The following is a 17,979-nucleotide window of genomic DNA, read 5'->3' on the forward strand; positions in this document are numbered from 1 at the left end:
CGGGAGAGGCCACAGCAGTGAGAGGCCCGCGTACCAAAAAAAAAAAGAAAACTAGGATAAACCCTATTGTATTATATAGGAACTTGAAGTTATCAGTGTGAATTCATGGTGTCCAATTTATAAATCTAGGCATAGAAATAAAATACAAACATAAGTATGATATATATTCATATTATGGATGTATACATGTATTAGCTCTGTCCACTGAAATGACATGAGAGCAGCAGGACCACAATAGCAATATATGCATTCAGCACTCAGATCTTGGTGTCTAATGCCATTCTCCAATGAAAGGAACCAGGGCTTTTTGGAGAAATAGCTGATTCTAAGGCTGAGATAGGAAAAGTTCAAGATGTGCCTGGAGGATCTTGTGCCAGAAAGGAAGGAAGAGGAGAATATGTCAAAAGGTCACAGAAGCTAGCTTGAAGGGTCTCCCACTGGCCACATACAGGAACATTGTGAATGCCAAAATAACGATAACAGCTGGTTATAACTCTTTAAATAAGAGAGGAAACCATGGATCCATACTTGATATAAATAAATATATTAATTGAAAGTCTGATGAAGAACATTATATTTACAATCTTAAGTATCCTCCTAAATGAAGAAGTTTGACAGACACCACCTTAATCCAGTGATCAAAGTTTACATCATCAATAATGGGGAACATGCAAAGCGTGTGTTCCTGGTGTGGTGCAATGAGAACATGACATCACATCTGTAACATCTCTGTCACAGATACATATTGTAGAATCTAATCATGAGGAAAGATCTGACAAACCCTAGCTGAAAGACATTGTACAAAATAACTGGCCCTTAAACTTCGAAAGTGTCTAAATTATGAAAATTAAAGAAAGACTGAGGAAGATTGAAGGAGACTAACAAGTCGTAACATCTAAATGCAACACTTGATTCTGAACTAGATCCTTTTGCTATAAAGAATACTTTGGGATAGTTGGCAAGCTTGAATGGGTCTGAGGATTAGATGGAAATAATGTATCGGTGTTAATTTCCTGATCTTAAATATTGAATGTGCTTATGTGTAGGAAAATGCCCTTGACTGCAGGAAATACACATTGAAGTTTTTAGGATAATAGGGTATCATTTCAATAACTTCTTCCAAGTGATCCAAGGGAAGAAACTGTTGATAATACTTTTAATTTTCCTGTAGTATTGAGGTTGGTTCAAAGTTAAACAAAAAATAATAGAATGAAAACAATTTGAATACAATTGTTTTTAATAGCATCTTGAGTAACATTATGTAACCTATTATTTTGTGTACCGGCAGTACACAAAAATGTCATAAAATGCCTCTTATTGAAATATTGTCATTTGGAAACCAAATCACAAATGATAGCAACTGGAGATAGATAATATACTGGAGAAAGTAAAAATATTTCTCTTCAACTTAAAAAATAAAATTGTGTGTGTGTGTGTTTGTATCTTACTTCCAAAGCGTTGACTTTTAGTTAAATAAGGTTAGTAATTTGCTTTTTGATTTGTTTGATACTTTGAGGTAAAAATCTTCCTTGTATTTTGTAAAACTACAGGATGGATTCCAAGAGCTACTTCAGAATTATTTCAAGAGTTCTAAAAGGATGCTGTATTTTAACATTTAAGTCTGGCATGTTTTTAATATAAATAGTAGTAAGTTGAATTTTAATGAAAAATGTAAAACTGATGTTAGGTTTATGGCCTTCTCCATTTTTTTAACTTGTGTTACAGATTCTTAACACACTTGGTTTAAAAAGGAAAAATTATTTTCAAAATGTTTTCCACTGAGTATAGCAGTAACTTCTGTTAGTTTTCATTATAGATTCAGTTATCCTTACAAAGCAAGAAATGAGAGAATATTTATTTTTGTAAAGTTCAAAATGAACTGATATTATAACTTCAGCAAAATGTTAGTGTGTCTTTACACCCGCTTTGTACATGCAGAGAATGGAGACAATTGAATAAAATTAGGCCAAAATTTTTCTCAAATAATTAGTATCTTCAAAAATTATATTTTGCAGTATAAAACATTGGGGAGAGGAATATTTCTATTTTATCTTGCTTAATTTTTATAGTTAAATGATTTTAATTCTAAGAATCAGGGAGTATTTATATTTCCTAGAGGAATTTGAAGAACGCAGGATCTATTTTATGTGTATATACACACATAACTCTGACTCCTAAGCAAATACTACCACTTCCTCATCTTCCGACTACCGACTTTGAAAAAGGAGTTCTGCTTCAGTCTGTTCCTACAGGACCACCAGGCAGGATTTATGCAGACTCCACACTGGGACGTCTTCTACCTTTTACTACAAGGGGAAAAAGTGGAAGGGGTAGGGGCTGCAGCAGGGTCTCTTGAGGTTCTCTATGGCTAACGCTCTTCCAATTAAATTCCCTGAAATCATGCCATTGCCAACGTTCTTTTCATCCACAGTGGTCTGCTGTCAAAGTGATTAGGGCTGCAGTAGCAGGCAAAGTTACAAGTATCTTAAAACTGTCATTCATAGTACACTGTAACTGCCTCTTCTTAGCCTGAGCCCCATCCACTTCCTTATTGCCAGTTACTTCCCTGTGTGGACTCTCTACTCCAATTGACTGCATCAATGTTACTAATTCCCAGGGTCATGCCTGCCTGAGTACCTTTGCTTTTATTTATTTTATCTTCTGCTTAAATAAAATCCTCCCTTCCTTCTCTCCCTTCCCAGAACTCTGCTTATTAAACTACTACTCCTTCAAAACTCATATCAATGCCTTATCTCAATAACCTGTCATTTTAGTACCCCCCAAACTAATGTAATCTTACACTTTTGAATCCCAATTATACAAAATACCTCTTTTAACATAATTGTTATATTCTACCTAGAATTGTACTCATTTTTTTGCTCAACTTATCCCCCTATTACTTTTCTCCACTGCCTTATAAGATCCTTGAGAGTAGCAAGAATTATTTCTAACCCCTCTAGATACCCCTTGAAGCGCAGGTAACCGTTGCATATTGCAGTCAGTATATAGGTTTCTAATTAATGTTTTGAAGAGGTTCTTTTTTCTTTCAATCGGCCATCTAAATTGTAAGGACTTCAGTGCCAGACCCAGTAACACCATAGTTCTGTTAAATGTTTCCTAATCAAGCTTTTTATGATCTTGAGGTGGGGAGGAAAAGTCGCTTTTTAATTCCTAAGAGAGAAGTTTCACATAATAGTTGGTATTTTTCTATGGACATGAAAGTTTATTTATATAGCAGGATTTCATCAAAGTATTATAAAGTCTTTCCTTTTGCTGGAATGATAGAAAATCTAAATAGTCACATTAGTATGAAGCGTATGTTTTTGTGTATAAGAGGATTTTTTTTAAAATACGCTTATCACTAATTTTGTCACAGGTGACATTTTATAATCTCCCCAGTACTACAGAAATGGGAATATTCCCAGATGTCTGGAATTAGATCTTCCCATAAATAATAAGTAAATTCAGTATTGTATCTATCAATTTTTCAACCATAAAATTATTCCCCAAACAACATGACCGTGCTGCAGTGACTGATTACTCCAAGCCATGCTTTCCAAATGGCCACATTGTTGTTATAATTAAGACCACATTGGGGCTTATCTGTGCAAGTACCTTGACATCAGCCCCAAACTGCTGATGTGGCTTTAACGTGGATCAGGGCAAGAAAATAGATAGTCTTTATGTCTGTAAACTTAAACAGTTATCTTGTAGCTCCTGGACACCTTATGCTGATGTTGTAGAAGTTCTTATTTTTTTCAAAGCCAAGCAGTGAATTCCAATGTCAAAAACAATTCAGAGTTTTAAAACCACAATTTAAATAGCATACGTATACTCAAAGTGAAAATGGGCTAAGTAAAGACGCACATTATTTTGTTGAAGAAGGATAATTTCACCATTAATATGAAGGTATGGTTAAAATGGTTATGTAAAATGTCTACAATTAGCATGTGTTTTCCTGAGAAATAAGGCTGGACAAATCTAGAGCCTCAGGAAATGGGTAATAAGAGTGCTCATTTATTTCTCCCCCATCCAATTAGCAGGTTTAGGAGTCGTTCCTATTCAAATCCGAAACTTATTGCTTCCAGTGATGGAAGATAGGATATGAACTGTGACAGATGTTTTCACCTTCATGAAGCAGGGGACAGCAATGACATGCTGTTTAATGCAGGTTATTCGCATGTTGATCCCATGTTCAACACTGCATAAGTGATTAGAAATTGCAGTTAAATTCTCACGTAAACTGCCTACTGATTTATATGCTGACTAGCGGGATATCCTTACTCACAAATGAAATGATACCGAAAGATCAGCTCAGGGTGTGTTTTTTTTATGACTTTTACCCAAATCTCAAGCTTTAGAGGCCATCTTCCATAATAGGGTCACTAGCTACTGAATCACTTTTTCATATATTTTTTAACTTCTTTAGACTTGCTTTCCTAATATCTAAAACCCACCTCTTATTATGTTCAATATTTCCTCCATTTACTATTACAAATATGTGTGATGAACACCCAAGGTTTCTGCCATTCCACATGAACAACCAGTTATTTTCTGTTCTTAAGATGAAATCCAGAGACTGCATAAGTTTGACTAGATCAAATTGTTAATAAAGTAACCAATAAATTCCTCCAATACTCTGCTTTTAACAATATAAAGCTTTTTATTTTCATAGTTGACATTATAAATAGCATAGTGTTAAGAAACTTCCTAAATTCCTGTTACTGTGGCCACATCATTTAATCTGTATGGGCTCATCCACTTTATAGTTTTTACCTTGTACAGCAGCTGTGGATATTAAATGAGGTCCCATCTACAAAGTACTTATAATGGGGCTAGCACATAAAAAAGTTCCATATTGACAACTCCGCACCATATTCTATTGATTAAAGGACACATCTGTTTTACCCTTCATCATCTCTGTAATTACTACATCTTACAATGGATATATTTTTTAAAATTTTTATTGGAGTATAGTTGATTTACAGTGTTGGGTTTCAGGTGTACAGCAAAGTGAATCAGTTATACATATATATATATATATATATATATATATGTATAACTGATTCACTTTGCTGTACACCTGAAACCCAACACAACGTATGATAATCTTTAGGTGCATCCATGTTGCCACAAATGGCATTATTTTGTTCTTTTTATGACTGAGTAATATTCCATTGTGTATATGTACCACATCTTCTTTATCCACAATGGATGCATTTTAAAATCACTGTGTCCAAGCAGCAGTTATAACACAGTTTTCATCGCTAGTACATGTGAATTTCATTGTTATTTCTGGGAGCAATAGCAACCGCATGATATTTCTGCCAGAAACAAAAACAGCTAAGGGCCATTTGAGGAAGGAAAATAAACCGTTCCTCAGTTGCTTGCTTAAACCTCTCATTCATAGACATCTTCTCGTATGATTAAAAATGCAACAGCAAGGGCTTCCCTGGTGGCACAGTGGTTGAGAGTCCACCTGCCGATGCAGGGGACACGGGTTCGTGCTACGGTCTGGGAAGATCCCACGTGCCGCGGAGCGGCTGGGCCCGTGAGCCATGGCCACTGAGCCTGCGCGTCCGGAGCCTGTGCTCCACAACGGGAGAGACCACAACAGTGAGAGGCCCACGTACCGCAAAAAAATTTTTAAAAATGCAACAGCATCAGAACTTAGAAATAGGTACCAGTATCCTGGAAGAAAACGCTGGAGACAACAGGGAAACACTTGAAGAAATCCTGCATCATGAACACGTTTGATGCCACAGAGATGATAGTGTAGGAGAACACAAACTTTGATGAGTGTGAGTCTAAAAGCTATTTGAAATATTTGGATTCTGAATGTAAAGAAATTTTAGGAATACCGTCCCTTTTAAAGTATGTAAAAGGGTTATATTTTTTTAAATTGTCAATAAGTCATACAAAGCAATTTCAATAAGCATACAGTAAAAATTAGAGTTGATAAAAAGTATTGTAGTTTAATTTGCAGCCATTTCTCTTTCTTTGGGACACATAAAACGATGGTCTATCCCACAGTCAATCACATCTTAGATTTGAAGAAATACGATATTATCATTACTACATGGCTTCTCCAATAATGCTATGGAAAGTCAGAAAGCATCAGTTGATTTGAAAACCCCTGTTTCTAATCACCCTAAATCCTAATTCATTGAAATAATCAGCACTTTGAAACTGTAATTAAGGCTTTCATTTTGAGGGATAGCATTTGAAAACACACTGGGTTTTCTCCATCCACAGAGTCTCAATGCCCATGTTTCCCCTGGTTAGCAATTACATAGGCTTTATTTGTTCCTCATTTTCATCTTCTCTAGTGAATAATGGCCTCTCTCTTTGAGGTCCTCCTGAGTGCCCCAAACCAAATATCATATATACCACATAGTTTAAATTTTAAGCCAGACCATGCCAAATGAGATAAGTTTACTATGCAATTTGCCTTCCTAGCAGTGCGCTGGTCACATGTGCTAAGTGGCAGGTATCGTTGTTATTGTTAATTACAAGGAACAGAGAATGGTAAGGTTCCTGTTGGCACCATATCTAATCTGCTAATGTTGTCCATTTTTATAGGTGGAGCTCAGTGTCCAAATAGCAGTGCTTTGCAAGAGGTGCGCAGCTGTAACGAGCATCCCTGTACTGTGTACCACTGGCAAACTGGTCCCTGGGGCCAGTGCATCGAGGACACCTCAGTTTCATCCTTCAACACAACTACAACTTGGAACGGGGAGGCCTCTTGCTCTGTTGGCATGCAGACAAGAAAAGTCATCTGTGTGCGGGTCAATGTTGGCCAAGTGGGACCCAAAAAGTAAGGGCTTTAGAATGACAACAGTAAATCCTGTGGCCAGCCATGCAGGGATTGGCTTAGGCTTTACTTGCTTCATGAAAGGAAGCATTTGATTCTTATCATACCTGGCCTCAAGAGTAAGACTTCTTTGTTTTGAATGCAGCCGCTGATAAAGTTGTAACAGCTGGAGAGTCTTGTACCTGGGATCCATAAATTCTCTAGAAATCTTTCTAAGTGATATCTACTTTCAGTGTTACAGTAGCAGTTTCTGCTTTTATTGAGCTAGTGAAGCAATGAAAGAACTGCTTGCTTTTGGTCTGGCTGATCAATAATGACAGTATATGAAGTCCTAGCAGTAGAGGTCATCCATGACCTCCTTTATATCCGTAGGCTGTGGAGGCTGCCGATCTAGTTTAATTGGGCAGTAGCCTTCTATGCTCTGCCTTTCATTTCCCCTAGAAAGTACTATATCAAAAATACTGAGGCCAAACTTATTACATCTTTTAATGGTTAAATGAATAAGCCGTTTATTCCCAAGAGAGAGCCTTAGGATAGGATGAGTGTTATAATAAGCAGAAAACCCATCAGTTTCCTACTGTAGTTACCAGTAGCGTAACAACAAGGCAAACGATTTGCCAGAGGGGAGGGCAAAGAACTAGAGAGTTGGCATATTGGATGTGCCTTGTGAGAAATATAAACAAAAACATGTCATAGCATAACTGGGCTAATTCTTTCTTAGACAAAGTTAATCAGTTATAAAAATATATGCCAAGGACTTCCGTGGTGGCACAGTGGTTAAGAATCCGCCTGCTACTGCCAGGGACACGGGTTCGAGCCCTGGTCCAGGAAGATCCCACATGCTGCAGAGCAGCTAAGCCTGTGTGCCACAAGTACTGAGCCTGCGCTCTAGAGCCCGTGAGCCAAAACTACCGAGCCCGCATGCTGCAGCTACTAAAGCCCACACGCCTAGAGCCCGTGCTCTGCAACAAGAGAAGCCACCGCAGTGAGAAGCCCACGCACCCCAGCGAAGAGTAGTCCCCACTCTCCACAACTAGAGAAAGCCCGCATGCAGCAAGGACGACCCAACACAGCCAAAAATAAATAAATTTATTTTTAAAAAAAAAAAATATATATATATATATGCCAAGAGGAAAAAAGAACTCTTTACCTTTTGATATTTAGACAGCATAAATCTTTTAAAATTCAAATCATCTTAGCCATGTGAAACATGGAAAGTAAAACCCATAAGTTTGCATTGGTATAAAAATGGCCTCATAATTTCCAAATACTTGGCTAAGTGCTTAGATATCATGTGTGATCTTAAGCTTACTACTTAACAGATTCTGGCTTCAGTTTTCAAAAATTTTTGAAAGGATTTAATGAAAAGAAAATGTAGTAATGTAAGCACTCAATAAACCTTAGAAATTGTATTTTCTCTTAAAAATTTGAGATAGTTCTTAGTGTTTCAGGGAAAGGATAATGTAACTGATATATGACAAACTCCAGGGGATAAATAAGAATCCCATTATGAGTTGTTTTTTACTACTGGCCAGGGTTCTGGACATTAGCAGTATTTTGTCCCATACTTTATTTGTTTATGTACTTTGAAATTAAGAAATATATTAGAAAATACATGCCAAGAAGACTTGAATACACTGAAAAGCAATGCCACATGCTTAATAGGTAGCCCCAAACCAATATTTTAATAGAAATAATGCTAAAGTTGTAATGAATGTAACAAAGGACATTAATATGCAGTGTATTAAAATTCAATAGCAGTAACAACAGAAACGGAAGTCCCAAGTGCTGGAGAATTGTGGGTCTTTCTGGGACAAGCAGAGAGGTAGAAATATTCACTGTAGAGGGTTATAACCTGACCAACTTGTCATGGTACAGATTGGAGGGTTGCTGTGCTGAGCTTCTATGGGTAAGCTCACTCTGTTCCTATTTTGCAGTTAATCACTTTTTAGATGTTGCTGTTGGTATTTTCCTCACCTATGCAAACTACAAAATATATTTCTGAGCATTGGATGTACATACGCACAAGCCTATGTGTGGAAAAGCCTGGTGGATTAATGTTATTAAATCATTGAGTAGAAAGGGTTTCCTGAAGCTCCATGTCAGACCACCACAATAATCCATTAAAAATGTGCCTTACCCTTGCAGCCTTTATTCAATGACCTGGATACAAGTATAGATTTGTTAAATCAAATGGGTTTACTTTGCCCTTAAAGTTCTAAAAAATTAAGCAAATACTGTGAATTCAAAAGAAAATGTTACTACCCTTATGCCTAAATACTAGGTTAAATTCGATGACTGCTTTTCAGTACTAGGCATTTGAAACAAAAATGCAAATAGAAACCTTGTTTTAAACTCCTCTTAATAAAACAGATTACTGTGCAATGGTAAAATCAATGTTATTGATCTTATCTATCCTCCGAGTAACAAACTTCGACTCCTATCACATCTGTTTAATTTGACCTTGAATAAGATTTGGGGGAAAATCAATTCCTTGATTTAAACCACAGACACTAAATACAAACAGTACAAAGGAGAAAAGAAGCATGTTGACTGAACCAATTGCCTCACCAAAGGAAGTCTGAATTCATTTTACTGGATGTAATCTAGGCTGTATAATTTATCTTTGTGTGTTCATTTAATGGCTTTGTTTTTCGTAATTTTTTTCTCCACAGTTAACCAAGTATCTTGCTAAGAAAATTTCTAAACCATATAAAACAGAATTTTGGAGGTTGTCAATGATAACGTAAATTCCGTTGATTTATTGAGGGCTAAAATTTGAAGAGCATGTAATTGAGTAATGCTCTCCCACTGTTAAAGTTATAAAACTGCCTCATTGAGGAGGAGTGCTTCCAATAATAATTACTAATCAATAATTCCATAGTTTCAAAAGAATTAACAGGATTATATGTGGGTTTTGCCATATAATATTTCCTGGTTAAGCATGTAGGTTAAGTTATAATTCTAGTGATTTATAAACTCAATTGTAAAAAAACGTTGCCTTCTATGATTCTCATCTGAATTTCTTTGCCGTGCATGACCTTGAGTAGGCATAGCAATTAGGAAAATCCAGGCCTATACTCAACATAAACCAGGGAGATAATTTCTTTTTGAAATGTTGAATCCAATATATTTTTTTTAAATCCACTTTCAAATAAACCCTAGTGTTACAGAATGAGAGAGAAAGGCATGTATCTGTATAGCTGAATAGAACATAATACTTCTGGATGAGATAGGATATATAGATAAAAAAATTATAGATATATTAAAAATGAAGTGTCAGCAAAGCACTGTAAAGAAATTATGAGAAGGAAATGAATGATGTTGGTTTTTTCACTCATAGTTCAGTTCTGAAAACCTGATTAACTTACTTGTTGAGTTTATCTTGACTTAACAAAAACTTTGGCTTCTTCTATGGGGAGTATTTTTAAATCCCATTTTTCACTAATTTGCCAAATTATTCCAGCAACAGTTACACTGATTGTTTGGTTTATTTCTTCACTGCCTCTTAGCTTACTTGTCAGAGATTGATATGACCTCAAAAGAGAATTTCTTAGGAATCAGAACATTAAGTACTTTTAGTTACATGAATTATGTTATTATATTTTGTTGTCATAATATACATCTTCTTCTAGTGTTCCTGACCAACATTTGACCACTCATGATAGTAGAATCAGACTGTGAAGATGCAGAGAAGAATTGGAAAATGTGAAAACCATGTAATAAGTATACAATAAACAAAACAGTATATTTAAAACTCATATATCAGCTTCCTAAAATTATCTTTTAGGAAGTGAAAACCTTATATAGTGTAAGACATTTCAGTGTTTTGTCATTATTTTTCTCTTGTTTTCCTAATATATTTTTGGTGTATTTTTTTAAAATAATAATAAATTTTACTCTATGTCAAGAACACAGTGTTTTATTTTTCTTTAAATTACTTATTGGCTACTTTTGTTTTATTTATATTACTCTTTTTGTTCTAAAAATATTGTAATTTATAAAAATATTTAAAACCCAATAATTTAAAACTAGGAATAAAATGGAAGAAAAGATAAGAGTAGAGACAGTGAATGAAACCAGGAATAAAGCAAAAATTGTTTATCTTAATGAGCTATACACTTTTATTATTTTTTTACTTATTTGTTATGAAATACTTAGCTGTAAATACAATATTGGTTTTTGAGCATATACTATGTATAGAATATACTCCATTATAAATTTATTTTGTGCTAAACATATTTTGTAAAAATAAAGTGCAGAATAACCTGGAAGATTATAATTGGCAATAAGCCTATTTAGTTATACAAAGATGTAGCCTTGGGTCCTTAAATTGGTAATTTGAACTTCCATAAATTTCTTATAAAGCATGTTGCAAAATACAGATTTATTAATGGAGAGATTGTTATAAATGGATAAAATAGAATTATTATATTTTCTAATACATAGCACAATTACTGTAATTAAATTTACACTTCCTGCCTTGAGTTTCAGTTCGGAATAATTATCTTGGTTTTATAGCCCTTGTCAAAAGCAGAAAGGATCCTAGAGGTTAAGTTAAATAATACAGATTGATGCCTGTTTAGCAATTTCAGCAATAAAAATTCTAAAGATACTAAATTACCTGGTTTTCTGGATTACTGTAGAGGTCTAGTAGTTTCCCTTTGCTTTTCCCAGGTGTCCTGAAAGCCTTCGACCTGAAACAGTGAAGCCCTGTCTGCTTCCTTGTAGGAAGGACTGTATCGTGACGCCATACAGTGACTGGACATCATGCCCTTCCTCATGTAAAGAAGGTATTATCTGCAGAGTTTTGAAGGAGGTTCACCTAGGAACCCTCTCACTGGGACCTCCAAGTTCCTTTGGTTGAGCAATGTTTTTATTCTTACATGGGGCTGGCTGTGTAATCCTGGTTTGGCATGAATGCCATAAAATTTTGGCTTCCTTCTAGAAAATAATACAGCTTCTAGAGTACCAAACAAATGAGTTTTATGCCAAGACTGACTTAAATAACTTTATACTATAGATCAAGGTGAAAGGATTCTAAACTTTATTAATGTTTCCTTTAACATTGATTCTAGAAGAATGTATAGTGGCCTTATGTATTTCAAAAAGAATATAGAGTGATCTTCTCAGTACTCATGGCTCTCAACCTACTTAGTGGCAAGAAATAGCCATGGGACCAGATTCAGTACAGTTTCAATTATATGACCCAAAGGATGGAAATAAAGGAAAGAGAAAAATGATCAAATTGTACCTCTGCCAACACTTAACATGACATGAGGCATTTACAAGACGAGGATTTGTTCCCAGTTTAGCTTGTTTTTGCTTTCATTACTCACAGACAAAGACCCTTTAATACCATGGCAGATACTTTGTTAATTCTTTACCCTCCAGGATAGGGTCCTTTCTCATTGCTGCTGAGAAAGATGTAAGCATTCTCCAGGTGACTTATGCAGTAAGTGATCACATTGTCTCTCAGTGTCACAAGTGACACTGTCTCCTATTTTTTATTTTACTCTCCCGACAAATAGAGACAGTTTTTCTTCAGTTCCTTTTATGCTTTTACTTTTGCTTCTTGACTCTCACTAGAGAGATTCAATTTAAGAATCAACTTCTAGGGCTTCCCTGGTGGCTCAGTGGTTAAGAATCTGCCTGCCAATGCAGGGGACACGGGTTTGATCCCTGGTCCAAGAAGATCCCACATGCCGCGGAGCAACTAAGCCCGTGTGCCAAAACTACTGAGCCTGTGCTCTAGAGCCTGTGAGCCACAAATACTGAGCCCGAGTGCCACAACTACTGAAGCCCGTGCTCCACAACAGGAGAAGCCACCACAATGAGAAGCCTGTGCATGGCAACAAAGAGCAGCGCCCGCTCACCGCAACTAGAGAAAGCCAGTGCGCAGCAATGAAAACCCAACGCAGCCCCCCAAAATATAAATAAATAAATAAAAATTAAAAAAAAGAATCAACTTCTAGTTTAACCACTGTTTTAAATCACCAGAATTTTTTTAAATCCTGAAGATATTACATAAGATTATAAACTTAATAATGGATAGTTTTTGCAGTGTGATTATTTTATATAGTTGAAACATGAGTTCCTTTTCATGCTTTTTCTGTTTTAAATACCCTTGAAATAGCAAATAAATTAAACCACATAGTGCGCAAGAATAGAAAATGTTGATTTGAAAAGTCTTTTAAGGCATTTTAAAAGTTTTGGGGACAAAAAGAGTTAGCATTAACTCTTTAAAAACGTTAATGGCATTAATCTTATTGAAAAAGCAACGTCATTGACAATTTTATCCAGATTTTCTTCTTTTATCCCCTTACTTTCTTAAAAACTAAATAACATATGATATCCTTTAGTTTGGTCATAATCAGCAGTAGGATTGTAGGTTAGTATTTCTCATAAGGTAGTATATCTGTGATAATTGTTGTCTATTCATTGCTACAATGAAAAAGCTTATTTATTACATGGAATTTATGTGCTTGAAAATTTTATGCTGGATGTTTTATACTTGATGTTTTCTATTGGTATGAGACAGCCCATTTACTAATAATTCCAAAACATAGGCAGTTACATTTATAATGACATGATTAATAATCTCACACAAATTTAACATTTGTAAGTAAAATTTTTGAAAGTAGAAATTTGCCTTTTCTTTATATTGGGCATTTCCTTATTTTGAGTAAAATATTTCAAAATAACTGTTCTTTTGGTCTAAAGCATTTCAATAAAATAAAATAAAATAAAATAATAAACTAGAAAAGGTTTCATTAAATTGATTCCAGGATAGACGCTCCTCAAAATGAGAAATCAGGTAAAATTGTCTCATTTCATTAGAAATAAGATATTTTGGAATATTGGAATATCCCAAACTAATTTGAAACTAATTTGAGATATTGGAATATGTCCAGGAATTAAGAACCAATTTAGTAGTCTAAGAATTTATCTTATTATGTATTATATATGTCTGGAAAGGGAAGAATAATAGATATAAGTTACTCATTTAAAAAAACCTATCATTGAAAATTAATTTTTTTTAATTTTTTATTTTTTTATACAACAGGTTCTTATTAGTTATGCATTTTATAAATATTAGTGTATATATGTCAACCCCAATCTCCCAATTCATCACACCACCACCACCACCACCACCACCACCACCACTTTCCCAGCTTGGTGTCCATACATTTGTTCTCTACATCTGTGTCTCAGTTTCTGCCCTGCAAACCGGTTCATCTGTACCATTTTTCTAGGTTCCACATATATGCGTTAATATATGATATTTGTTTTTCTCTTTCTGACTTACTTCACTCTGTATGACAGTCCCTAGATTCATCCACGTCTCTACAAATGACCCAATTTCGTTCCTTTTTATGGCCAGGTAATATTCCACTGTATATATGTACCACAACTTCTTTATTCATTCGTCTGTCAATGGGCATTTAGGTTGCTTCCATGACCTGGGTATTGTAAATAGTGCTGCAATGAACATTGGGCTGCATGTTTCTTTTTGAATTATGGTTTTCTCTGGGTATATGCCCAGTAGTGGCATTGCTGGGTCATATGGTAATTCTATTTTTAGTGTTTTAAGGAACCTCCGTACTGTTCTCTGTAGTGGCTGTACCAATTTATATTCCCACCAAGAGAGCAAGAGGGTTCCCTTTTCTCCACACCCTCTCCAGCATTTGTTATTTGTAGGTTTTCTGATGATGCCCATTCTAATTGGTGTGAGGTGATACCTCCTTGTAGTTTTGATTTGCATTTCTCTAATATTAGTGATGTTGAACAGCTTTCATGAGCTTCTTGGCCATCTGTACATCTTTGGAGAAATGTCTATTTAGGTCTTCTGCCCATTTTTGGATTGGGTTGTTTGTTTTTTTAATAATGAGCTACATGAGCTGTTTATATATTTTGGAGATTAATCCTTTATCTGTTGATTCATTTACAAATATTTTTTCCCATTCTGAGGGTTGTCTTTTTGTCTTGTTTGTAGTTTCCTGTGCTTTGCAAAAGCTTTTAAGTTTCAGTAGATCCCATTTGTTTATTTTTGTTATTTATTTCCATTACTCTAGGAGGTGGATCAAAAAAGATCTTGCTGTGATTTATGTCACAGAGTGTTCTTCCTATGTTTTCCTCTAAGAGTTTTATAGTGTCCAGTCTTACATTTAGGTCTCTAATCCAGTTTGAGTTTATTTTTCTGTGTGGTGTTAGGGAGTGTTCTAATTTCATTCTTTTACATGTAGCTGTCCAGTTTTCCGAGCACCACTTATTAAAGAGGCTGTCTTTTCTCCATTGCATATACTTGCCTCTTTTGTCATAGATTAATTGACCACAGGTGTGGGGGTTTATCTCTGGACTTTCTATCGTGTTCCATTGATCTATATCTCTGTTTTTTGTGCCAGTACCATACTCTCTTGATTACTGTAGCTTTGTAGTATAGTCTGAGGTCAGGCAGTCTGATTCCTCCAGCTCTGTTTTTTTCCCTCAAGACTGCTTGGCTATTCGGGGTCTTTTGTGTCTCCATTTTAAGATTTTTTTTGTTCTAGTTATGTAAAAAATGCCGTTGGTAATTTGATAGGGATTGCATTGAATCTGTAGATTGCTTTGGGCAGTATACTCATTTTCACAATATTGATTCTTCCAATCCAAGAATATAGTATATGTCTCCATCTGTATCATCTTTAAATACTTCTGCGGTGTCTGTTGTAACTTCTTTTTCATTCCTAATTTTTTTGCTTTGAGTTCTCTCCCCCTTCTTCTTGGTGAGTCTGGCTAATGGTTTATCAATTTTGTTTATCTTCTCCAAGAACCAGCTTTTAGTTTTATTGATCTTTGCTATTGTTTTCTTTTTTTCTATTTCATTTATTTCTACTCTGACCTTTATGATTTCTTTCCTTCTACTAACTTTGGGTTTTGTTTGCTCTTCTTTCTCTAGTTCCTTTAGGTGTAAGGTTAGATTGTTAATTTGACATATTTTTTATTTCTTGAGGTAGGCTTGTATTGCTATAAAATTCTCTTAGAACTGCTTTTGCTGCATCCCATAGGTTTGGGATCATCATGTTTTCATTGTCATTTGTCTCTACGTATTTTTTGATTTCCTCTTTGATTTCTTCAGTGATCTCTTGCTTATTTAGTAATGTATTGTTTAGCCTCCATGTGTTTATATTTTTTATGTTTTTTTCCCTGTAATAGATTTCTAATCTCATAGCATTGTCAGAAAAGATGCTTGATATGATTTCAATTTTCTTAAATTTACTGAGGTTTGATTTGTGACCCAAGATGTGGCCTATCCTGGAGAATGTTCTATGTGCACTTGAGAAGAAAATGTAATCTGCTGTTTTTGGTTGGAATGACCTATAGATATCAATTAAATCTATCTGGTCTATTGTGTCATTTAAAGCTTGTATTTTTTTTAATTAATTTTCTGTTTGGATGATCTGTCCTTTGGTGCAAGTGAGGTGTTCAAGTCCCCCACTATTATTGTGTTACTGTCAATTTTATAGCTGTTAGCAGTTGCCTTATGTATTGAGGTGCTCTATGTTGGGAGCATATATATTTATAATTGCTATATCTTCTTCTTGGGTTGATCCCTTGATCATTATGCAGTGTCCTTCCTTGTCTCTTGTAACATTCTTTACTTAAGGTCTATTTTATCTGATATGAGTATTACTACTCCAGCTTTCTTTTGATATCCATTTGCATGGAATATCTTTTTCCATCCCCTCACTTTCAGTGGTTTTTGTTCCACAGGCTGCAGGATTGTAGTTCTTTTTGCTTCTGCTGTCTGCCCCCTGGTGGATGAGGCTATCTAAGAGGCTTGTGCAAGTTTCCTGATGGGAGGGACTGGTGGTAGATAGAGCTGGCTGTTGCTCTGGTGGGCAGAGCTCAGTAAAACTTTAATCCACTTGTCTGCTGATGGGTGGTGCTGGGATCCCTCCCTGTTGGTTGTTTGCCCTGAGGTGACCCAACACTGGCGCCTACCCAGGCTCTCTGGTGCAGCTAATGGCGGACTCTGGGAGGGCTCATGCCAAAGAGTGCTTCCCAGAACTTCTGCTGCCAGTGTCCTTGTCCTCACGGTTAGACACAGCCACCCCCCTCCTGTGCAGGAGACCCTCCAGCAGTAGCAGGTAGGTCTGGTTCAGTCTCCTATGGGATCACTGCTCCTGCTCCTGGTCCCGATGGGCACACTACTTTGTGTGTGCCCTCCAAGAGTGGAGTCTCTGTTTCCCCCAGTCCTATAGAAGTACTGCAATCAAATCCCGCTAGCCTTCAAAGTCTGATTCTCTAGGAATTCTTCCTCCCGTTGCTGGACCCCTGGGTTGGGAAGCCTGCCATGAGGCTCAGAACCTTCACTCCAGTGTGTGGACTTCTGTGGTATAAGTGTTCTCCAGTTTGTGACTCATCCACCCAGCAGTTATGGGATTTGATTTTATTGTGATTGCACTGCTCCTACTGCCTCATTGTGACTTCTGCTTTGTCTTTGGATGTGGGGTATCTTTTTTGGTGAGTTCCAGTGTCTTCCTTTCGATGATTGTTCAGCAGTTAGCTGTGTTTCTGGTGTTCTCGCAAGAGGGAGTGAGAGCACATCCTTCTACTTCATCTTGAACCAATCTCTCCTTAGCTTTCTTCTCCTGATTCTCTCAAAGGACATCAAGTACTTGCTAGGGGCTAATATAGGGATCTGGGACCCCACAGTGATCCACTCTCCAAATGGCCAGTGAGCACTGACAGCCACAGTGGTCAAAGTTTTGAGGTAGGGGAATCCATGGTGCAGGTGAGGGACCCCAGGGTCTGGTCTCAGTGATTTCACTTACAGTAAGATCTTGGGCAAGTCATTCCATTGGGTTGCTGTGCATGGCATGAAAAATATCAGGTTTGAAGAGTTCTAGATTCAGTGGTACTGTAAGCCAGGGCATAAATCAGACAATGATGAATGCTCGAAGAAAGATAAATAAGGGGAAGGAGGATAATGAGTAACTGAATAGGGGTGAAATTTCATCAAATAACATGATTTTTAACTTGATCTCTGCTGATGATTTTTACAGTTCTAAGAGACTGATTTACTCTTCTCTGACCATTTATAAAATACAGAAAATTTTATGTGACAAACTGTGATAACTTATACAAGGCACTTAAAAAATTTTTAGCAGGGCTTCCCTGGT

At 36.1% G+C, this 17,979-nt stretch overlaps 1 protein-coding gene across 1 annotated transcript in view; it reads left to right on the forward strand.

Annotated features, from left to right (window-relative positions):
• THSD7A (thrombospondin type 1 domain containing 7A) overlaps nucleotides 1–17,979 on the forward strand; it is a 440,791-nt gene that overhangs the window by 345,810 nt on the left and 77,002 nt on the right. The window contains exons 8-9 of the mRNA XM_024767036.1: nucleotides 6,583–6,817; nucleotides 11,492–11,607. Of these exons, the coding sequence (XP_024622804.1) occupies nucleotides 6,583–6,817; nucleotides 11,492–11,607 (351 nt within the window). The remainder of the gene's footprint in view (nucleotides 1–6,582; nucleotides 6,818–11,491; nucleotides 11,608–17,979) is intronic.

This window comes from Neophocaena asiaeorientalis, unplaced genomic scaffold (assembly GCF_003031525.2).
Source record: "Neophocaena asiaeorientalis asiaeorientalis breed wild unplaced genomic scaffold, Neophocaena_asiaeorientalis_V1.1 scaffold70, whole genome shotgun sequence".
NCBI classification, from domain to species: domain Eukaryota; kingdom Metazoa; phylum Chordata; class Mammalia; order Artiodactyla; family Phocoenidae; genus Neophocaena; species Neophocaena asiaeorientalis.